This window comes from Erithacus rubecula (genome assembly GCF_903797595.1).
Source record: "Erithacus rubecula genome assembly, chromosome: 16".
Lineage (NCBI taxonomy): Eukaryota > Metazoa > Chordata > Aves > Passeriformes > Muscicapidae > Erithacus > Erithacus rubecula.
This window is the reverse complement of record NC_136668.1, coordinates 7,384,585-7,406,476: the sequence shown is the minus strand read 5'-3', so window position 1 is coordinate 7,406,476 and position 21,892 is coordinate 7,384,585. Positions and strand designations below refer to the sequence as shown.

The 21,892-nt window shown below is 45.6% G+C and overlaps 1 protein-coding gene across 1 annotated transcript in view; it reads left to right on the top strand.

Annotated features, from left to right (window-relative positions):
* PDLIM4 (PDZ and LIM domain 4) overlaps window positions 1-20,613 on the top strand; it is a 152,991-nt gene extending 132,378 nt beyond the window's left edge. The window contains exons 5-8 of the mRNA XM_079319663.1: window positions 8,864-9,042; window positions 12,953-13,110; window positions 16,845-16,965; window positions 17,847-20,613. Coding sequence (XP_079175789.1) covers window positions 8,864-9,042; window positions 12,953-13,110; window positions 16,845-16,965; window positions 17,847-18,051 — 663 coding nt within the window. The 3' untranslated portion in view covers window positions 18,052-20,613. The remainder of the gene's footprint in view (window positions 1-8,863; window positions 9,043-12,952; window positions 13,111-16,844; window positions 16,966-17,846) is intronic.
* Window positions 20,614-21,892: the final 1,279 nt, after the last annotated feature.

The window sequence follows — 21,892 nt, the reverse complement described above, 5'->3', positions numbered from 1 at the left end:
TTCTTCTAGCATGAGCTTGCTAGTCAAAATACTGCCATGCAGTGGTAATAGAAAGAGATGTTTGTTTTCTTGTTCATTCCCAAACTGCTGGAATTGGCAGCTCTCTGGCCCAGGGTGGGCCATCAATTGCAATTTTCTTTTTTTTTTGTGTGTGTTACTCTGTTCTTGACACCCAGGTCCCAGTTGACAGAGATTTGCTGTTAGTTTGCTCTGACTAAAATCAGGTGCAAGGCACAAGGCTTGCTATGTGAAAATGCCAGCCAGAATGGGATGAAGAGACAAACTGGGACAAACTTGCATCTGCTGCAACTGTTTGAGCAGCCTAATCCAGGCAGTGCAGGAAACCAAGGTGGTGCTGGGTGTGAGCCAAGCCAGTGGAAATGCAAATATACCTTTGTTTGCTCTTGTCAGAGGTGCTCAGGTGTGTGTGGTTGCAGGACCAAGGACCTGCCACCTCTCACTGCACATGGCATCCACCCAGCATGGGCTCTGCAGCATCAGTCCTAGGAGCTTTTCATACTTGCCCTGACTTCACAAATAATAGCACTGCTGATTGTGCCTGCTCATAATAACATAAATAAAATCACATGTGGGCTGAGGGGAGTCTGAGCCTCTGTCCCAGCTCTGGCACCCAGGGACAGCAGCAGTGTCCCTCATTAGAGCAGAGAGGGTAGTTTCCTGCTAACCTGTCCCTTATCACTGATTTTAACACCTTTAAAAATGTTTAAGTGAGTAATGGATTTAATTTAATTACATGGAGTATTTGTTTTAAGTTCTCTGTGAATTGCTGCTGGGCTGGAAACTTCTGTGTACTTTTTTGCAGAAGGCTGGCATAGGCCATGCTGAGTTCTGTGAGCTGGGGGTTAAAGCCTCCTAGCTGGAGAGGTGGAATTTCCTTTCTCAAGGCAACTGACCATCCTTCCTCCCCTGCTTGCTGGGCAGGATGAGCTGTGCCTGCTTCTGGGAAAGCCCTGGCTGGGACCTCCCAGCCAGCTGGGCACCAATGGCCCTCTCCTGAAGGAAGGAGGGAAAATGTCTGCCTCATGCTTTGGGGAAAACAAAGGATGAGCTAATGCCCTGGCAAAAACCCAGGTTCCTTCCATGGGAACTCACAGCTTGTTGTTTGAGGACTGATTTAATAGCAGAAACATGCTGAATCCTGACAGCCACTGTGGGTGCATCAGCCGTGAGCTCTGGGTGCTCAGGCAACACTTCACACCCAGATATTGGGATTTTACACTACAAAAAAACACTGATCTAATTTACTGGGTGAAGAGGTTACACACACATAGGTGTGTGCACTTGTATTTACTTTTGCATCATTTGAAAGCAAAGGAGTTTTCTGAGTACCCCTGTAACATCTTAAAGCTGTAACCTTTTATGTGAAATTCTCTGTGTATGTCTTAGATAAATTAGCATCTTTAAATGAGTTTTGATAATCCTGGTATATCAAAGAGGCAAAAACAATATTAAGTTAATGGAGGGAAGAATGGGAATGGAAACTTCAAAGTAGTGGTTTTTTCTGTCCAGGTAATTTGAATAATTTGTTCTGATTTGAAGGTATATAAGAATTATACTGAAGTGATAACAGTGGTAGTTGGTTTTGGACAAAACAAAATACTGATGAATTAAGTGTTAGCACAGACATATACTGTGTTATTTTACTTGATAACATCAGTTTCAATGATGACTCTGTTAATACAGGTAAGGAAACTGCTGCTTGTGTACTCAGAAGTGCCAAGTGTTTGGAAGCACAGGTGTTGCTCAGTGTTTCTGTTCTTATCCATCAGGTAAACCAGCTTATCCCCTTTCAGTTTTTCCTTGTGTCTCACTTAAGAGGAATTAGTTGCTCTTGAAGGTCATTAGAGTATGGAAAGAGCTATCCTCAGTGGTGTGAAGAGGGATGCTCACTGTGATCCCTCAGGATGATCAGGCTGAAGCAGCTGTTTCCATCCCTAAAGCAGCTTGTGCCACAGAGGGCTGTGAAAGGCTGACATATTTTTGAATCTACCTGATTTTATTTTTTTTTTTAATAAATGAGGAGAAACAAAAGGTTAGGGCATTCCAAAATTAAAAAAATATATCATCCTGTTGCATGTGCTGTGTTTTCTGGTGTACCTTGCCTGGCTTTTACAGAAGGAGGTGTTCAGGTAAGCCATACTGGTAAGCATGTAATATTTTTTAATAGCTTAGTTTGTTCCCAGTGAAGCTTTTAGTTTCAGTTAGCTACTGATAATGATTATGGAAAGAAAATCAGAAAGTGTGATATGGTAGCACCTGAAAATGCAGCAATTCCCCAGCTGAGAGAGAGGACAGTGACAGTAAGCTGGAAAACATGAAATCAGGACAAAGTCTGTTAGGGCTAAGCTCACTAGGTTTGTTCTAGAAGCCAAACACTGGATGGTGAGTAAAGTGATTCAGTGGAAGCATGGACTGAAATGGGAACAGGAGCATCATCCCTGGGAGAAAGGGGGCAGGCAGGATGGTGGGTGGGCACTTGTGATGGTTTCAGTTTTTTCTATCTGTAGTGGTTATTATTTTCTGTCAGCAGCTTATGCATGGTGGAGGCATCAGTCTGACACCTGCATTGAGCAATGCCCTCCTGCTCCTGAGGTTGGAAGGTGATCCTGAGCACTGGGATGTAGAAGGCCTTTCTAGGGTTTAAACTGTTGCTGAGCCTAGCTCTAGTGAGGTAGTCACCTGGCAGGAGCTTGCTGCTGCATGGCAAAGGAGAAAATGTCAAGGCTCTTCTGCGAAGACAATGATACAAAAGCTCTCCTCTGTCTGCTGGGTAAATACCCCTGGCACACTTGATGTTAGAAATGTGCTCTCTGCCCTGCAGCAGGCAAGATAAATGCAAACACATTTTAATCTCGACAGTCTTAGGTAGCTTTTTTCCATTGCTGTGGAATTTTAAGAGACTGCTGGGGAGCCAGGTAGGTTGAGGGATAAAATCCTGGCATTGCAGCTTGGGTCTCTCCTGCACTCTTTAATTTGCATGAGGGTGCAGCTTCTCCCTGCAGCTGTGGGAGGAAACATCCATCAGAGCCTTGCTCATGGCCATCCCTATGGCTGCTCTAAGGTGGAGAAATGTTACTGCTCTTTGATTGTGAGAGATTTGTCCCTGGCTTAAATGTGTGCCAGCCTTGTGCTATACAGAATCACAGAATGGTTTGGGTTGAAAGAGACCTTAAAGCTTATCTAGTTCCATCCCCCTGTCCTGGGCAGGGACACCTTCTGCTAGATCAGTTTGCTCCAAGCCCCATCTAACCTGGCCTTGAACACTTCCAGGGATGGGACAGCCACAGCTTCTCTGGACAACCTGTGCCAGGGCCTCACCACCTTCACAGGAAAGAATTTCTTGCTAATATCCCATCTAAACCTGCCCTCTGTCAGTGTGAAGCCATTCCCCCTTGTCCTGTCACTACATGCCCTTGTGCAGTACAGCCTGTCCTGGGAATATGGGCAGGCTGGGGCTCCACCAGGCTCCAGCTTGAGTCATGTGTTCTGTGAACATTTTCTGCAATCTTTACAAAAAAGATCATCTGATTTTAAGAATTTGGTCTCTTACTTAGATCTGAAAAATTAATTTGATATTTAGCTGACAGCTGTGAAAGAAGCATAGTGAGAAAGATGTGATGGATAAGGTTTTCCTTTATACTGTGGTATACATTTGTTATGATCCAGTTTAAGCCCAGAAAAGTGATGAAAGCTAAGTCTCTGTGTATAAGCCAGAAAGAACTTTGAAGGTTCAAAGCATACTCAAAAACAAGATTAAAACCAAACAAGGTTAGATGTTGCTGCCAAAAAATTGATTTATTTTTTTTTATTTAATAGTAAAAGAGGAAAGAAAGAGAGAAAAGTGTGCATGGGGGGGGGGGGGCAGGAGAGACAGAATGATAGGGGTTAGGTAGAAGTATGTCCCCTATCTGAGGGTCCCAGTGACGTCTTGTTGTTCCCTTCTGTCTGATCTACTTGATGGTGAATGTCCCACATCACACTGCCACATGCTAAAGAGTGTAGAATTCATTAATATATGCTTTGGGCCACGTGTAGCTTTGGGAAGGTGGGCATGCCCAGGTGCCTCCCTTGCAGGGGGCCAGTTTGACACTGTCCCTTGCAGCACTGAGAGCCTGGTGTATCATCTCTGGTGCTCTGGTCTGGGGACCCCTTTGGGGGGACCCTCTCTGCTGTGGATAAGCTTTCCCCGGGGTGAAGGGCCCCTCTGCACATCAGAGGGTGTGCATTCACTGCCTCTGACCAGAGGCCTTTCCAACACACACTCAAAGCTTCTCTCACCCCCCCTTTGGTGGGACAGTCTGTGTGAGCCTGGCAGCTGATAGCCCTGGGTTTGTGGTCTCCTGCCCAAAGGTGCTAAGCTCGTGCTTTGTGAATGTCCCCAGTTCCTGGGTTTTATCTTATCTTCATCAGTGAACAGTCCAGGGCCTCACTCCAGACACCTGTTCAGCGTGGTGGTATTCTGTGCAGCTTTTGTAATAAAATTCTGAAAGTCCTTCATGAAAGTGTTTAAGTCAAAAACTACAATATTTCAGTCTCTGACAATGTTGAAAGGGGGAGCTTGGCAGAATACTTAACATCTGTCTTGTAAAATAACCCACACACTCAGTTTATCCACCATCAGCACATTAGACCCGACCTTTTTTCCTTATCTCTTAATCTTCTGAGCTGAGCTAAGTAATGGGATCATACTTACTAGAGCTTTTGAAAGTTAGATTGAAGACTGCTTTGTCTGTAAAAGCAGTATATACACATATCATCTGAACTATGCTTATAGGGAAATGTGTGTTAAAACTAGTGTAGCTTTTAAAATTTATCCTTTTCTCCAAGCTTTGGGAGCAGCCTTTGTCATAAGGGTTCCCCCTGGGCCTTCTGAGGCTTTTGTCAAAAAAATCAATCCTTTTCCTGTGGCTGTTTGCCACAGTGTAAATCACTTACTTGCGTTGAAATTAAATCCATGCAGTCTGTCCTGTACACCCCCCACTGTGGGGAAATAATAAGATTTCCATTTCTGGGACCTTTGAGGTGGTTCATCAGAGATTAAGCAGTATCTTTACTGTTGAAAATGTGTGGGGAAGGAGAGGAGGGACCTGCAGCATTGCATTGGTGCAGAGGTTGAGTCTTGGCTTGAGGCTGTCAGGATGTACTGGGATATGTCTTCAGGCTTAATTGCTTGGCACATTTGCATGATAGAGGACTTGCAGTAATGAGGGCAGTATAACTTCATCCACAGAAAGCCCTCTGCCAGGAGAGGCCAGGATCAGTTAGGACTCAATTAGCCAAGCTTGGAACAAGGGAGAAGGAAGCCAAAGAAGGTGCTGAAGCAGACAGGCTTGTCCTGCTGGTGCTGGCTGATGGATGCAGATAACCAAACACAGTCACAAGAGGCATCTCTTCCAGGTGATTCTGTGGCTGAAGGATGCTTTACCTCCTGATGTATAAATAACTGTGCTTGTGTCTATAATTCAGCATTTTGGCAACAAGCATTTAGCTGACACCAGCCCATCATGGTCTGGTTTTGAGAAGAGGGTAAATCTGAAGAACATCAAACAGAAAATTGCTTTGGGCTGAGCCAAGCATGACCTGTGGTTCTGTTTGAGTCTCATGTAGTGTCTGAGAACAGGACCAACACCCCCAAGATCAGGAAAATGTAAACAAGATGCAGGCAATTCCTGTGGGGATAGGCACCCACATCGCAGGGACAGAGCTGCTTCTGGTCCTGTCTGGGCAAATCTCCTACCACCATTGCACAAGTAGGCAGATGGAGGGTGGACTTGGGGCTTGGAGGTGTGATTTAGGAGATATTTCCAGCTCTACAGCTGGTGAGTTTCCTCCCACTGAAGGTTTCTTAGATACACCAAAGCCATCACTGCTCAAAACCCTTCCAAATCATGTCATGGGAGGAAGGGCTTGCTTGGAGGTTCTAGGAGCCAATGTTGGCTTATCAATTTAGCAATCTTCACTTTTAATCTCTGAAAGTCTGGAAAAAGGAGATTAGTTATTTTGTTTGTACTTCTGGTCTTTTGAAAGTCGAATTAATAGCACACTGAAGTAAATTAACTTTAAATGCTTTGGATCAGAATATGAAGTCTGATGCTCTCTAAATCTCTGTGGTCTCTAAGAGCTAAGGACTTGAAAAAAGGTGAGAGGACAAATAGGACATTCTGCAAAATGCATTAAAAAACAGCCAAGTGTGAGAAAACAAACTTGGGAGTTTGTGGTTTGTAGGCTACAAGAGCTCTTCTTGGTGAGAGTTCACAGGCCAGCTCTTAAGAAGGGTTTACAAACTCAGTTTAAGAAAGGCCATAAAAAAGCAGGAAGAAAATCCAGCAAAGAAAAGCAAATTAGGCCCCAAAGGGGAGAAATTTGAACTGATCTTGAATTTGACAACTGGAAAGAAATCCCATCTGGTTCTGAGTTTCTGAGGGTGAATGTGTGTTTGGCACAAAGCAAAGCCTTGCAGAGATCTCACAGCCTTTGAGGATGAGGAGACTGAGCTCTGGCCTGGGAACAGCTTTTTGTGCTACAGGAGGAGCTTCTTGATCCCTGTGGCTGGGTCACCTGTGGCTTTATAACATGGCTGAGCAGAGGAAAGGTGAGCTGCCACCACCATGGCCATCCTCCTCACACAGGGACAGGGAGCTGATGGCAGCTGGGGATGCCAAGCAGTGCAGGAAGGGCTCTGTTTCTCCCATCAAGGGCCTCCTTTTGGAGAGTGCCCAAGCAGTAAGTTTTAGCTTTATAGCACCATTTAATCTTGATGTACAAATTGCTGAGCTTAACAGGGCCAAAAGGGCAGTGCTTTACAAACTACCTTGGATTTAAGCAAGTCCATGGAGGTCCTTTGCTGGAGGAGATTTCCATTCTGGAATCAGCCACCATTTCCATGCTCCCCAGCATGGTCTGTATGGCACCAGTGTGCAGGAGCACATGAGGTCAGAGGAGAGGACCTAACCCTCTCCTCCAGCCACTCTGGACTGAGTATGAATCTGAGTCATGAGGCCCAGAGAATTAAAGGTAATGACTTTTGAAAAGTGTTGCTCTCAATGCTGCCAGCCATATGGGCCATTGCTTTTATCCCAAAAAACGTTTATGATCCTTCTTTTCCTCTCTGCATCATGGTTGAGTGTTTTCTTTATTTCCCTTGAAATAATAATCTAAATCTGGGAATTGGGAACCCATAGCCTGTTTGTGTATATATTTTTTTTAAGAATATAAATTGGGGAACAGTTAAAATTATATTATTCCTGGCAGCAAAATTACTTTTTTAATAGTCAATTTGAAGTTATTATGTTGGAAGCAGTTTTCCCCATGTGTTTGTGCATGTGTAGTGTGGAGGGAGTTGTGCCAAGAGGGCTCTGGGCAGCTTCTAAAGTAGGGGAAGCTGCTGGGAGCTTGCTGAAGGCTGCAGCTTTTCAGCTGATGGTAGGAAAAAAAGTCAAAGGCATCATCTTTCAGTTCTTAACTAAGCTTGATTTTATCAATGGACATTTTGCCTTGGGAGGAATTGAAGAATTGGGCTTTCAAGATCTTTTTCTAGCAGGATCTGGTTTTTTACTTCTCTTGTTTGTCCTTGCAAGGTTCTTGAGTGCCAGTGCATTCCCCAGTGCACCAGGGATAGACATTTGTTTCTAATTAATATTTATTGGATTGTTGTAGTCAAAAGTAAGCTTTATATCAGAACCTCACTATATACACTTTGTTACTTGTTCACAGGATGGTGTTTTCTTTCCCTGTTTGCTTTTTCATCAGCTTCAATCTACTGAAAAGCTGGTGGAAGGCAGCTGTGTTAGGGAGCTGCCCTAGAACAAATTAAACCAGGTTAAACAGTTTCCAGCCTCTTACACATCATCTGTGTCTTTCATCAGTCCAGGCATGTTTGTGACTCACTGGAGTTGCTGAAAATAGCAGCCAACGTGTGTCCATGGGCTGTGTCCTGCTTCCTGCTGCTTTTCCCAATAGGTGGAGTTAGCTCCTCTCCCCATACTGAGTTTTTGCAGGTAAAGCTGGGCTCAGGTGACATTAGCAGTAGGTATTGCTTGGTTTATGGGTGTGAGTGGGACTGATTAATAGCACACCTGTATATGTGGAATTCCATGTGTGTGGAATAATACATAGGTAATGTTTGGCATTGGTAAAATCATAAAATAATGTGGAAAATTTGTGGTTTAATGGCATCCTGAGGTCGTATGACAAAAATATTTCCACAGGTTACCTTGGGACATAAAAAACAAATGGAAATATGAACACCAAACTAAATTCTTAACTGATATGTTTCTCACACTGTAAATGACTGACCTTATTTGAGGAGAAAACCTCCCTAAATGAATGTGGATCTGTGTGGACACGGATAGCTGCAAGTGAAAATCCCAGTTCTGGTCCCTTGGCCTGAGATGCTGCCCAACCTGCATGTGGAGCTGCCTAGCATGAGTTTATCCTGTTTTGCTGATAGAAATGGAAGGGATAGCCCTGAAATCAGGAGCACAGCAAGTGTCTTCAGAGTGCTGGAATGTGGAATAAGCAGACTCACAGCCTTTCTTTTACAGAAACAGCAAATACGCTTTTATATATAAAAAATAAGTGCAGGAAAAATAAATGCACAATATTTGGCAGTGGCTCACCATGGAGAAACAGCAAATTCATTTGGTTGGGGAGCAAGGGGAGCTGTGTAGATTCAGCACAATTTAACTGCAGGTCAAGCCTCAATTTTCTTTTCCTGCTGCACATCCCTGTTTTCCACAGCACACATAAAATGTTAATACTGCAAACTGCATGTCCCAACACAGCCTCTCCATGTACATCACACACTATAAATCTCAGGTTTTCTGCCTTCTTTCTCTTCCAGGACAGTGGCCCTGCCCAGAGCAGAAGGTTGATGTCCCATGGATCTGGGGGCAGCCTCATGGACAGCAAGCAGATGCTGAACATGCAGCACCACCAACCAACCCGGCTCTACACGAACAGCAGCTCCGAGATGGCACTTCCAGGCCAGCTGAGTGGACTCCACATCACTCCTGCCCACAGGTAGGACCACTCTGCATCTGATGCTGTTCCTGCAAACTAAGATTCAGGTTGTGCACAGAAGCTGTGGTGCTCCTGATGCTTCAGAGATCATGGAATCTTAAACTCACTTCAGTTGGAAGGACCTTCAAGATCATCCTCTCTAGCCATTGACCTCACTCAGCCCAGTCCATCAGGGGCTGCACCTCTGCTCTATTGGTCAAGTGTAGGTGAGAGGAAGAAAGTAACTAATCAAATGAACAAAACAAAGCAAAAATAAAAAGGTCTGGAGACACCAGTTTCTGAGCAAAATGGCCACATCTACATAGGTAGCAAGTGCAATATTTAATTGAAGCTTGTGATGCTGAAGCAATGCTCAGGTATGCATTTTGGTGAAGGTGCTTGCTCTCTAGATCCTTCTATTGCTGATGTGAGTAGGTAGGTTAGTGGCCTCCCTGGGTATGGTCGCCCAGATGGGATTAATGCCAAGAAAGACAAGAGGAGGAGGGGTTTAAATTGGATATTAGCAAAAATTTCTTCACCAACAAGGTTGTCAAGCCCTGGCAAAGGCTGCCCTGGGCAATGGTGCAATCACCACATTTGGAGGGACTTTACAGACTATGTGGATATTTCTCTTGGGGACATAGTTTAGTGGTGGCCTTGGTAGTGCTGGGGGAATGGTTTGGCTTGATGATCTTGGAGCACTTTTCTAACTTAAACAATTCCATGGCCCTGTGAGTGTCACAGGCAATAATAGTTTGTTTATTCAAAGTGTATCTCCAAGGCAGGATGGAGGGTGCTGCTCTCCTAAGAGTGGGGATTACCTTGCCACAGACACAGGAGCCAACACTTGCCCTGGAAGCTGGAGATATTGGCTGAAAAGATGAACTCTAGTAACTGGGATGTTTGTAAGTGTAAGATCTGCTCAGTGTAGCTGTCCAGGAGGCTGAGAAATAAATAATGCTCCTAGGAAAGAAAAGGCTTTTGTGTAGCCAAGAACAGTTTGGGTGAATAACTCAGACTTTGAGACAGGCCAGGTAGGGGGCTGGGATGCTTTCATATGGCTTATGAGTATCTTGATTTATGTTCTTCCAAACTGGCAAAATATCCTGCAAGAAAGTAATGTCTGTATCACATGCAAAGAGAGTTTCTTTTCAGCTTGAGAATGCTGTGTCTGCATGAATCTGTATTTCAGTGATGCAGCAAGCCAGCTTATTCCCTGTGCTGCTCTGGGAAGGTTATTGAAGTTGTAAAGAGGAGAACTGCACAAAAAACACAGAACAGAATCTGGTGGTTTTTGCAAATAAGGCTAAAGCCAGGACACTTACTTGGGTCTTTGAGTAGAATTGGGGCAGGAGTGCATTTTCTTTGATGAGGTCAGGCTGGTGTCATGGTTTTACACACTGGCCAAATACTAGGCACCACAAAAGTCACTTGTTTATCCTCTCTTGGTTTCAGCTGGGTAGAGGGGAGGGAGGAAAAAAATAACAAAGGGCTCATGAGTTGAGGGCTGGAAGGAAACACTCTAAGGGCAAAACAGGTTCAAATTTAAGGGTATAAAATAAATTTATTATTAACAAAGTCAGAGGAAGTTAATAAGAAGCAAAATAAGCATTTAAATCAACTTTTTCCCCCACTGACAGCATGGGGGGTTGTGGGGGTTTTGGTCAGTTTGTCATTTGAGAACTTTGGTTTGCTCAGAGAGAAAAGTCTGTTCTCTGCTATGCTGTGAGTCCCTCCCACAAACAAACAGTGTTCCCAAAACTGCTGCAGCATGGGTCACTTGTCCACAAGGTGCAGTTCTCTAAGGATAGGCTGCTCCAGTTAGGGAGCAAGGTCCCTCTGTCTCTGGAAGCAGCAGCCCTCTCTCTGTTCAGGTCTCCCACCATATCACAGCTTTCTCCAGCATCCAGCTGCTCCTCCGTGAGGACTTTTCCCGTGGGCTGTGAGTGGATCTCTGCATCCTCCATGGAATTCCTGCATTACAGGGGGACAGTTTGTTTCATTATAGTCTTCACCACAGCTTGCAGAGGAATCTTGGCTCCAACACCTGGAGCACCTCTTCCCCCTCTTTGTTTTTCCACTGACCTTGCTGCCACCATGTTTTCACTCCAATGTCCTCACTTCCTCCTCTTCTCTGACTAGAAGAAAAGCTGCTGTTCCTAGATACCATTGCCAGCAAGTTCCACTAATTCAAGGATTCTGCAGGATCCCACAGCACCGAGAGGTTGATTTCATGTGGGTTCTGTGTCGGGAGTCACTTGCCATGTTCCCACTGCGGGCCAGGCAGCCCTGTTGTCACCGGGCAGGCAGTGCTGGTGCCGTGGTGCTGGGGCTGTTTGACACCTCTCCTCACTGCAGGGCAGAGGGAAGGAGCAGCAGCAGCTGCCTTGCCCTTTTGCCCCAGCGTGGCTGCCACGTGTGGCTGGGCAGCAGGGCTGGCCTCGGGCTGTGCCGAGGTGGTGGCAGCTGCAGCCCTCACCACCCCTGGGAAAAAAACTGCCTGCACTGTTTAGATTTTCTTCTTAAATATGTCATCACAGAGGTGTTACCAGCCTCTGTGATTGGGCCAGCAGCATGTCTGTCTTCAGAGCCATCAGAGATTGGTTTTGTTGGGCATGGTGGAAGCCTCTAGCAGCTTCTTACAGAAGCCACTCTTTTGCCATCTCCCTCTCCTGTTACCAAACCAGGCTGTGCCAAATTAACACAGCTTGCCAAAACCTGCCCTTTCACAAAGAAAATGTGTGAATTGATGTAGGAGTGAACTGTAACAGGGTAAAGAAGCACTTGGACCCAGATGCAGACTTTGGATTGACTGGGTGTCATGGGGATGGATCCATGGCTCTGCAGCCCTATGGCTCAGCCCCACCACCCAGGCTGGCCCTCACCTCCCACAGGGAGCAGACCTGCTGGGGTGTCACTACCACAGTATGGACCTCTAGCCATTCTTTGAAAGTGACTTTTGTCTGGAGGTTTTTTCTTTCTCTTTCTTTGAAAGTGAATGCTATTTATTTTGTTTATTTGTTTGAGTAGACATGAATGTAATACTGGTGGAGAAAATTATCCAGATGATGGCTAAAGTATGTGAAGCTGATGGAGTTCAGGACTCTTGCTATTTTTATTTGTTTTATAATGACCTTGTTGACCTGCTCTATAAAAAGGAAGAGGACCCCCTTCCCCCAGAGCTGTTCTGTGTGTTGGGGCCTCTGGAGCACAACAGCACTTGCATTCAGTTCTTCTCAGCAGGACATTTAAGCATGTACCTGAAATATTTTTGATTCCAGACCATGTTTTTCATGTTTTGATGTATTGACTGGAATAATGGTTTAAATTGCTGATTGTTGTCTCTGCATCCCAAATGTTCCTCATATAGACCAGGAGCAGTTCCAGGCTCAAGGCTGGAGATGGGGGTTACTGGGCAGCCCCAGTGTCCCCCTCCCTGGTGAGGTGGTTTTCTCAGTTAAGCTGTGGTCTGTGTTTGTGATGTACCTACAGTAACACCAGCTTCACAGGTGGCCTTTGGTTGTGAGGGGTTTTGCTGTCCTGCCTGGCACACACTTAAAAGGGGTGGCTGCATGCCCTGGCCCTGCATAGTTAATGAAATGCATGTTTTTCCCATTTTTTCAATGAGTTCCATAGGTGGCAAAGCAATTTACAGCATTTGCAAGCAGCTGCCCTCTTTCCTGAAGGCATCTGATAACTGGGCCAGCCCTCACTCTATTGCTCAATTGGAGCCCAGCAGGGAACAAGTTTAATCTCCTTGGTTCAGCAACTGTTCCTGAGCCAGACATACCTCCAGGCAGGGAAACACATGGGAACACAGGTGCTTCATTGAATCTGTGGGAATGTGGAGATTTCAGTACCTCCCTGATGAGCTGACAGTAGCTGTTTCTGTTTGACTTGAGCCTTTCTTTCTTTCTTTGCTTCAAACCAGCACTGAACCCATGAAATCTCTCCCACGGACCAGAAATGGGATTGATGTGGAGTCAGATGTCTACAAGATGCTTCAGGATTATGAAAAGCCCGTTTCAGAGCCAAAGCAGTCAGGATCCTTCCGGTACTTGCAGGGCATGTTGGAGGCCAGTGAGAATGGTAAGAAGGTTCACACCCAAGCATCTTTCTGTGAGAGACCACTGGGATGGCTGGTTTCAAATCAGTGTTTCACATATTCCTGATTACCAAATTTTGTGGCTGACTTGAACACCATGTGAAAGCTGGATTTGTAGCCAGTGTGGCAGCTGTTTTCTGAGATGGCTTATGAAATGTGATGGCCTTAAGCAGTTGTATAACATCACTATTGGAGAACCTGGTTGAGTAAATGGCATTTGCATAAGGACATGGGATGGTCCTCAGCAAAGCAGGGATAGAGATCAGGAGCTCTTGGCTCTCTTCTCAGCTCTGTCACAGCTTCCTGCCCATGTCATTAACACTGAAATAATAAGATCCTCAATCTATACATTTCAGCTTCTTTTTTATTTTTATTTGCCTTTCAACGTTAAGTCTATTGGGGCTTTTATGTTCAAATTTTTAGGCTTTACTTTACAGTCTTACAGGACAAAACTCCTCTTTCTGCTTCCTTCCAAGGGCCCCATACTCCAATCATGTGAATCCAGGAATGTATATTTTATGGGAAAATACCAACTGCTGTAAATCTCATTATGGAGCTATGAGAGGTAGCGAGTTGGGCTGTTTCACTTCAGTATCTGTATGTCTAAAATGTTAGAGAAGTCTTTTCTTTGACTAGAAGGATGTTGGTTCTTGCTTCACAAGAAGCACAATTGCAAGTAACTTCTGGTCATCATGGAATTCCACCATTATTGGTTTTCTCAGTGGGACTGATCATAGATTCAAAGCGTGAGATAGGATCAACCTCAGAAGCACTGGGTATATTATTATATTTTATATTAGTATTACATGGATTGGCAGAAAAACTGATGTTAAATACAGGACCCCTCCAGGTCCTTCAAGAGCAAGGAAAAATCTGATGCTTCCCCAGTGTTCTTGTTTGGAAGAAGCAAATGGGAAGTGACTGTTAATCCTAATTAGTAACACTGCTGCCTTCATCCATTCTCTGTGCCAGGGAAAGGGAAAAAAAATTCAAGCTTTGCTGATCTGTTCCTGCCTCCCCCTGCATCCTACAGCCCTGGGCTGGCAGAAACCCAGTGCTAGGAGGAAGGGAGAAAGAAAAGGCTGTGGGCTGGGGGAATAGGGACCACAGAGGTGCCAGGACAGGTCCCTGAATCCTGGGACCATCCAGTCAGTCCTGGATGTGTGCTCATCAGCATTCTCTTGGCACTAGCCCATCATCAGTGCAACACCAGCACAACCAATGTTCAACTGGAGCCTGAGAGGCTGCTTTCAGCTACCAGCTAGTATGGGACAGGCTGGAGCAGTCACTGTCACCTGGCTTCTACCATTCTCCCTTTCCCTTTCAGTAGGGGATGTGTGACTGCCTGCAGGCACAGCCTCATTTACGCCTTGGTTGTTCCCGTGCTGTTTATTTCACAAGGGATGAGAAATTAGGTGAAAAGCATCTCTGCTTGGCATGAAGCTCTGTGATGTTCCAGCATGTTTTCAATCTTAAGTGTTCCTGCTAGGTTTGTTTTACAGCTGCCACCCCTGCTTCTTTTTCCTTCAGCTTAAAATTATACATTTTGACCTGAGCCTGCTCTGCATTGTCCTTTTAAAGTCAAGCTCTCCTCTCCCAAGGAGCTGAGTGTCTTGGACACCAACCTGTTTTATATGGAATGTGTTTCTGCTGGAAGCATTTTAGCCCTATCTCACATGCTTAGGGAGCAATGCTTTGTGCTGAGGGGGAAGCTGGAGAAATGGCAGTTCCCACCTTCACAGGCACCCATGACCCAGGAGGGACAAACACTCTAGCCATAACAGGGCTATGATTGAGGTTGTGGAATTAAAGCATTTTGCTGCCCTCCAAAAGACCATAAATCACCATGTGACTGGGCTTGTAAATAGAAGGAAATTATACACAGTTCAAGAAGATGGGAAGCAGCCTTCTCTGCAGGGTTCATTTTGCTGTAAAATCCCTTTTTTATTTTTTTCCTCCTCTTTCTTTCCTTTTTTTAGCAGCTTATCCAAGCACTCTGCATGAGAGGCAGTGACAGCTTAACTGTTAAATGTTGGCAGATGAGCATGTCTAGTCAAAGCACACTGTGTCTCATGCTGGGGGAAGCCAGGAGATTGCAGTTGCTGCAGTTTATTCCCAGCAAGGCAGCGGAAGAATTTAACAAGGGGCTTGGCTGGAGCCAGCTGAGTTCTGGGGGGATTGCTGGGGTGGAGTAGCCCTCCTCTGCTCTTGGGCAGGCACTCCTGTATGTATGAAAGCTCTTGGCATTGCCAAACACTCTGTTATATTTTGGGGAGTTGGGATCTGGTGGGAAGTTGGTCCTTTTGGTTTCACCCACTTGGCTGGAACTGCTGACGGCATTGGCCTCTGTGTCAGAGCCATGGCTGGAGAGGGGGGCTGTGATGTGAACATGCCTGTGCACCCCAGGGGATGAGTCAGGTGTGCACCCTCCTTCCCATCTGGGCCCAAGACAACAAGCAGTCCTGAGACACACTAGACAGGGGGGCAGGGGTCTGTCCATGGAAAGAGGCTTTTCCAAGTAACTCCCGTCAAAATCTGTCTCTCGTGTGACCCTGCCCAGGGTCTGTGGGCAACCAGCAGTGATGATGTGTCAGGCTTCAGGTACCAAAAGTTCCCTTTGGGAAAGGCAGAGATGTTTCTGGATCTGTGGGAGGCACTTACAGTGGATTTTGCTCTGAAGTTGCCAAAACTGGCACAGGGTATGTGCAGATACCTCTGTCAGAAAGTGCTTGTGCCCTACTGAGACCTTCTGGGCATCAGAGCTTGAAGCACATTTTTTAAAATGGACCCTGGGCTGAAAAACCATGGAAGCTCAGGGAGTGTGGCAAATTAGAGCTCTGGAGAACAACTTGTTCATACAAGAGCTCCTCTGCTGCTTTTCCAAACTGTGTGCCAACTGGTCCTTCTTCACAGGCTTTTTCTTTCTCCGACCTTAGGCAATCAGGGAGAAACCATAGATGGATATATGCCAAACAGACCAGCCAGTTGTCAGCTGTGGAAAACCATGCAGTCAGTACTGGAAGCTTTTAAATATCCCAGTGGTTGACAACAAGCATGTTGCTGTTGTCCAGAATGAGAGGGCAGATGATCTGTAGGGAGTGGGAGCAGCAACACTGAAACCTTTGCTATGATGTTTTTATATGCACAAAACCTTCGTTGCTTTCCCATTGTTGGACCTTTATGAAAGGAGGCCTGGTGCCTCAGAAGACCTTATCTTCTATCACAGTATTTTGGTTTAGATTATTTGAGCTTAAACGCATGTTCTAGGAAGAAAAGTGCAAGTGGTTCTATAATTGTTTGGTTCAATTTGCCTCATTCTCTGAAATGCTTTCATCTACATCTCCTTGACAGATGGTGGATCTACCAAGTGTACCTGAAATGTTGATGTGATGGAACCTTCTTTTTTTTTGGTTTTTTTTTTTGGGGGGGGGAGGACTTTTCTGAGGTCTTCACTATTCATCGTTCTTAACTCAGTAACTAGTATTGCAACCAAATTAACCTCTCATTTCTAGATCACAGTTGCTTTGCCTTTGGACAAGGTCCATGTCTGTTGAGCTGGTACTGTCCTAGAACTTCCAAGGAAGTTAAAGGTCCTGTTATGACAGGCAGATTCATTTGAGTCCTTAAGAGAAAAGGAAAAAAAAAAGGAAGAAAAAGAGAAAAAAATCTAGCTCTGAGAGGTCAAGTTTTCAATTTGTGTCTTTATAATTCTTGACAGGTGAAAAACTGAACAAACTGAGCAACCCCCAAAACATCAAGTCCCCAGTGCCAAAGCTTGGTGGTCCCATGTCTGGGCTGCAGATGCTCCCTGAGTGCACCCGCTGCAGGAATGGGATTGTGTAAGTGTTGTGTGTGACCCAGTGCAGTGGGGATGGTGACACTGGGGGACATGGCTGGGTTGGGTCCTGCCAGGCACATGGGTTAGAATTGATAGCAGAGTACCTTGAATCCCTTCCTGGTTTTTTTTTCTAACTGTATCTGAACCTGAGCAATACAGTTTGGATTGCCCCTTTTAAGGGAATCTTGCAAGGGATGATTTATGGGATGGTTTGTGCCCTGCTTATCATAGTAGCTGCCCAGGGACTATGAATAGCACCACAGCACCAAGTATTCCTTCACTGCCTTAGAAGGGTTGCTGGGAGAAACACCTTGAGTGTTGAGAAGTAAGCTGTTTGTTTTGTTTGTTGAAGAGTTACTCTCTGACAGATGGATGTTTATTTCAGAAAGTATAGGTGTTTTTCTGTTTTGTTCTGTTGTAATTTATGACCTATTGTAATTTATTCTCTGCTATAATTCACATCCTGTTTCAGCCAGATTTGATGGCTGAGTGTGAGCTGTGCAAATGCCTGCAACCCTGTTCTTGCTGGTGCTGCGAGTTGCTCCACAAGTCATAGTACCTGCAAGTGCACAGCCCCAGTCCTTGCAGGATGCTAGCTCCTGATTTTCAGATCAGGCTAGATGTAGATATTTTAGGCTCTGTTTTGCATCAAGCTGTGGAGCAGTGCTGCTGGATGTGGAGCATCTCTTCCCCCAGAAGCATAGTGAAGCCACACCTGGAGTGAGGTGGCAGCTTTGGGTGGGCTGAGAACCCCTGATAACACCCTTACATGTCCCTGCATGCTGTTTTCCTCCACTTACTCTGTTTTACTTGAGGCAGCAGGAAAAGCTGTTCATGCTTGTTGTTTCTCCACCTCACTTGAGCTTTCCCCATCTCTCCCAGGGGCACCATCGTCAAGGCTCGGGACAAACTCTACCACCCTGAGTGCTTCATGTGTGACGACTGTGGCCTCAACCTGAAGCAGAGAGGGTATTTCTTCATTGAGGAGCAGCTGTACTGCGAGACACATGCCAAGGAGAGGGTTAAGCCCCCCGAAGGATATGATGTGGTAGCTGTTTATCCAAATGCTAAAGTTGAACTCGTCTAAGCCTGGGCTGCTCTGGAGAGGTCGGGTGGCCGCCCACCCACATCCTCCTGCTGGCTGTGAGAGTGGGGCTGTAATCAGCTCTGATTACCAAAGCCCAAGTTTAAATGCCTTTTCCTAGATAAACCGTTTACACTTGGGATCTCCGGGAAATGGTGTTGAAAGCATTCAAACAGGTTTTGCCCGTTTTTGTTTGGTTTTTTTTTTTAACACTCTGCATTTTGCTCTGTTGGATTATTAGCCTGTGCTGTAATCTTATCCAAGTTCTGTGTAAATATTGATTAATTCTCTACTCTCTTCTATATAAAACCTGTATTCCTTTTTTTTTTTCCTTTTTTTTTTTTTTTTTCTGTGCCCTCCTCCTACTGAAGATACTTTAGAAGATGTTTTAAAAGCTCAAAGAAAATAAGGCACTTTAACAAAAGAAGCTGTCTCTTATGTCCTGGCCCTAATCTCCTGTCCTGTGGCTGCCCCAGTGATTAAAAACCAATCCCGGAGAGTCAGGAGGATACCAGTGGGTGCCTCACTCAGCTGCATCCCAGCAGATGGTCTTTTAAAACAGTATTTACAGTGAAACTCTCTGGACCAGGGCAGTGCACTTTGAGGCTGACATGGTCTGATTCAAGTTCCCAAGAGATCTCCACAGTGAGTGTGTGATGAGGCTTTTTTCTTCCTTCTACTCCTAATTCAGTTGTCCTGTTCTCTAATCACTCAAGCATGCCTTGAAAGGGCACTGTAGTAGTCTGGAGTACCTTTTGATTATCCCCACTTCCTAAATTTCTGCCCACAGCTGCCTTTGCTTTGGCCATTGTGACTATTCACTAGTTTTTGCTAAAATTTTGCAGTCCTTTATTTCTAGATCCTCAGATTTCTGCTATCTGGGTCTGCCTCCAGCAGGGAGGGGGTGATAAAATCCCTCCAGGCACTTAGGGAATAACTGGAGCTTGGGTGAACCCCAAGTCCCAGGGCAGCAGGATTGTATTTATACCCATCTCCCAAAGGCTGTGCTTTCAGCCAGGTCCATCATTCACTTTATTGACAGGGAAAAGATTTTGTGGATCTTGAAAAGTTTCTTTGTTAAAGAAATGTGGTTTTCTTTCATGTTAGTACTTAGAGGAAGGAAAGAGAGAGTTGAGTTGCTCAGCTGCTGGGTACTGCTGTGCCAGATGATGGGAGCTGTCTTTGATACCATGAGGCTACTTCAGCCTCACACTTCTTCCTCCTCACTTGGAGAGAGGAAGGATGTGGGGGAGAAAAATAAATGCTTATGCTTGCTTTCCTTCTGTGGAAAAGGAAAATAAGAAATAGGATGATGGGGAAAGCGCCCCTTCTCCTCCTGGCTCTCCATAAGAGAGAAAATAGGGGGTTGGAGGATTGGGAGCATGATCCTAGCTGGGCAGAGTAGGTAATTTCTTCCTACAGCTTCTGCTCCCCAGAAGGGATTTTAGGGTGTCATTGGTCTCCATCTAGACCTCTTCATGCAGTGCCTTACAGGGACATAGCAGCTCCTGCCCTGTGCCTTGCAGCCTCCCAGCAGCCCCAGGCACCCTCCAGCTGGGTACCACAGGGATGCTAGCTGTGTGCATTCCTGATAGCAGCAGGACATCCAGCTCTCCCTCATTCTGTCATCAGGATTTTTTAATGAATAAAGTACAAGAAACGAACATTTTTATCACAGTGCTAAGGCATGTTCTTCTTGTATTTGCATGGCCTTGCTTGGTCAGTTGGACCCTCTGAAGGGCAATATTTGGGACAAGTGTAAATGAGGAGATATGGTAATCAGGTGGGAAGCATTTCTGCCCTGATGTGCAGGGCTCCTTAGGTTGCCCTTGTCAGAAACATTTGTTCTGAATTCCTCTGCTATCTTCCACATTGCTGTTTTGAGCTTTGATGCCTGTAGCTTTGGAGTTCAGGTTTCACACAAATCCAGGACTGAATACCACTTGGCTGCATGATGGAAGACTCACAACATGAGTGGTACAGGATCCCTTTCCCTATTTTCCAGGCAGACAATTGGAGCTGCCAGTGGTGCTCCTTGGGGCTCTTGTCCCCATTTGACTATACCTGCATGGTGGCCATGTCCTGCAGGATGCCAGGAGTCTGCAACCCTGATACAGGGAGCACCAAGAAGTTCATAAGTTGGTTCGTTGCTCTCATTTTAAACACCCAGCTGAGTAGGCTGCTGCCAGGGCACCCTTGGTGGCCTTGCTTGTCTGCCATACCAGTACAGCATTGGGAATGCTGGGCATGGAGCTGTTCTTTTAATTTGATCCCAAGTTCCCTCAAATCACTATTTCCACATGGCATCTCATGATACCCTTTTTTAGGAGTAATCAATTCACCTGATTCCCGTGCAGGGCTTAGAGCTGCCTCACAGACCAATCCCAGGGCACATGGTTTCCTGGCTTCTGGCCACCCTGTTCCTGTTCTGAAGCTTGCAGGAGCAGCCACAAGCGAGTGTCACCTTCTCTGTCACCAATAATGCTGTTAAATGCTGTAAAATGTGGGGAGGGTGCTGTTTGTATGAAACAAAAAATAAAATTGTATTATGGGTTTTGTCTCACATCACTTGGCCTTTGCTTGGTACATACGTGTGGGAGACCCTGGCATCCAGAGGAGAAGGACACTGGATAAACTTCAAAAAGCATCTTGGAGATCTGAATTGCATGTCCATGCAAATTACAAATGTGGATTGCTTTTCACATTGAGGGCTTGTTTGAGATTTGGCCTGTGGTTTTGGGGGAGTTAGTGTGGGGCTTTTTTAACTTGAGCCTTTGCTGGGATCCTACATCCTATAGGTGTGGAGGTGGTGGGAAAGGCTTATTTCTCTGCCTGTTATGTGATCCCCCCCATTAGTGCCTGGCTCCTCTCCACCCATGTGACCCAGCTCACAATCCTGTGATTGTCCAGAGCTTTGCTGCATCTGCCCCTGCACAAGGCTGATGAATCAGTGTTTTTGGTGATGTTTAATCAGCCAGAGTGACACTCTGAAGTGTCAATGTCATTGAGCCTTCTCCCACCTGATGCTGAGGCTGACATTAGACTGGGATCCACAGTTCTGCTGTGCTGGGGGTATTACTGCTGTCATTGCTGGAGTGCTCTGGGCCTTCTTGCCAAGAAGTTATTGCTGACCCTTGGAGTACAGAAGCCCACTGGGTGGTGGGACTGTGGAGGACTGGGAGGCAAGGGCAGGCTGGGGTTAACAGCTGTGTCAGAGGAATGTTTGTTTCTGTAGCTTAATCTCGATGGATCTGGTTTTAATAGTTGATTGGGATTCAAATCACTGGCATATGGGAAACTTAAAATGGGTGTGAAGTAAGTGCCTCCAATATGTAACCTAAAAGGTTTTATTTGGCAAGTGTTCATATATGGAAATTGTTGTCTGTATGTGCCTAAAACATTAAAAAGACAAAGCCTCTGAGGATCTGCATGTGGCAGAAAAAGTTTCCATAGTGTGGGTCTGCGTAACTCTATGTCTAATTAGTGTACATATTCAAATAATTAATGTGGTTATGACTCTCTAATTAGTGGTTTTTCTATTCACCCTTGAATACACACACGTTGGATGTGTTTCTCTGGTTTAGCCACCACTATCCCCAGCCCTCTTCTGCCATGGGCATTGATGCTGGGGGGCTCCAGGCCCTTAGAGTGATCCCCACTGTGAGATTGCAGGGTACAGAGAACATGGGCAGCACTGGAGCCCCCCAGACCCTCTGCTACCCACACAGCTGCTCTAAGCAGCCCAACACTGGGAGTTTCCTCTCTTGACAAAAAAAGAGGCACAAGCTCCACTGTGATGGAGTGCAGCGTTTATTAACTAAATGAGGTGGGACCAGGGCCAGAC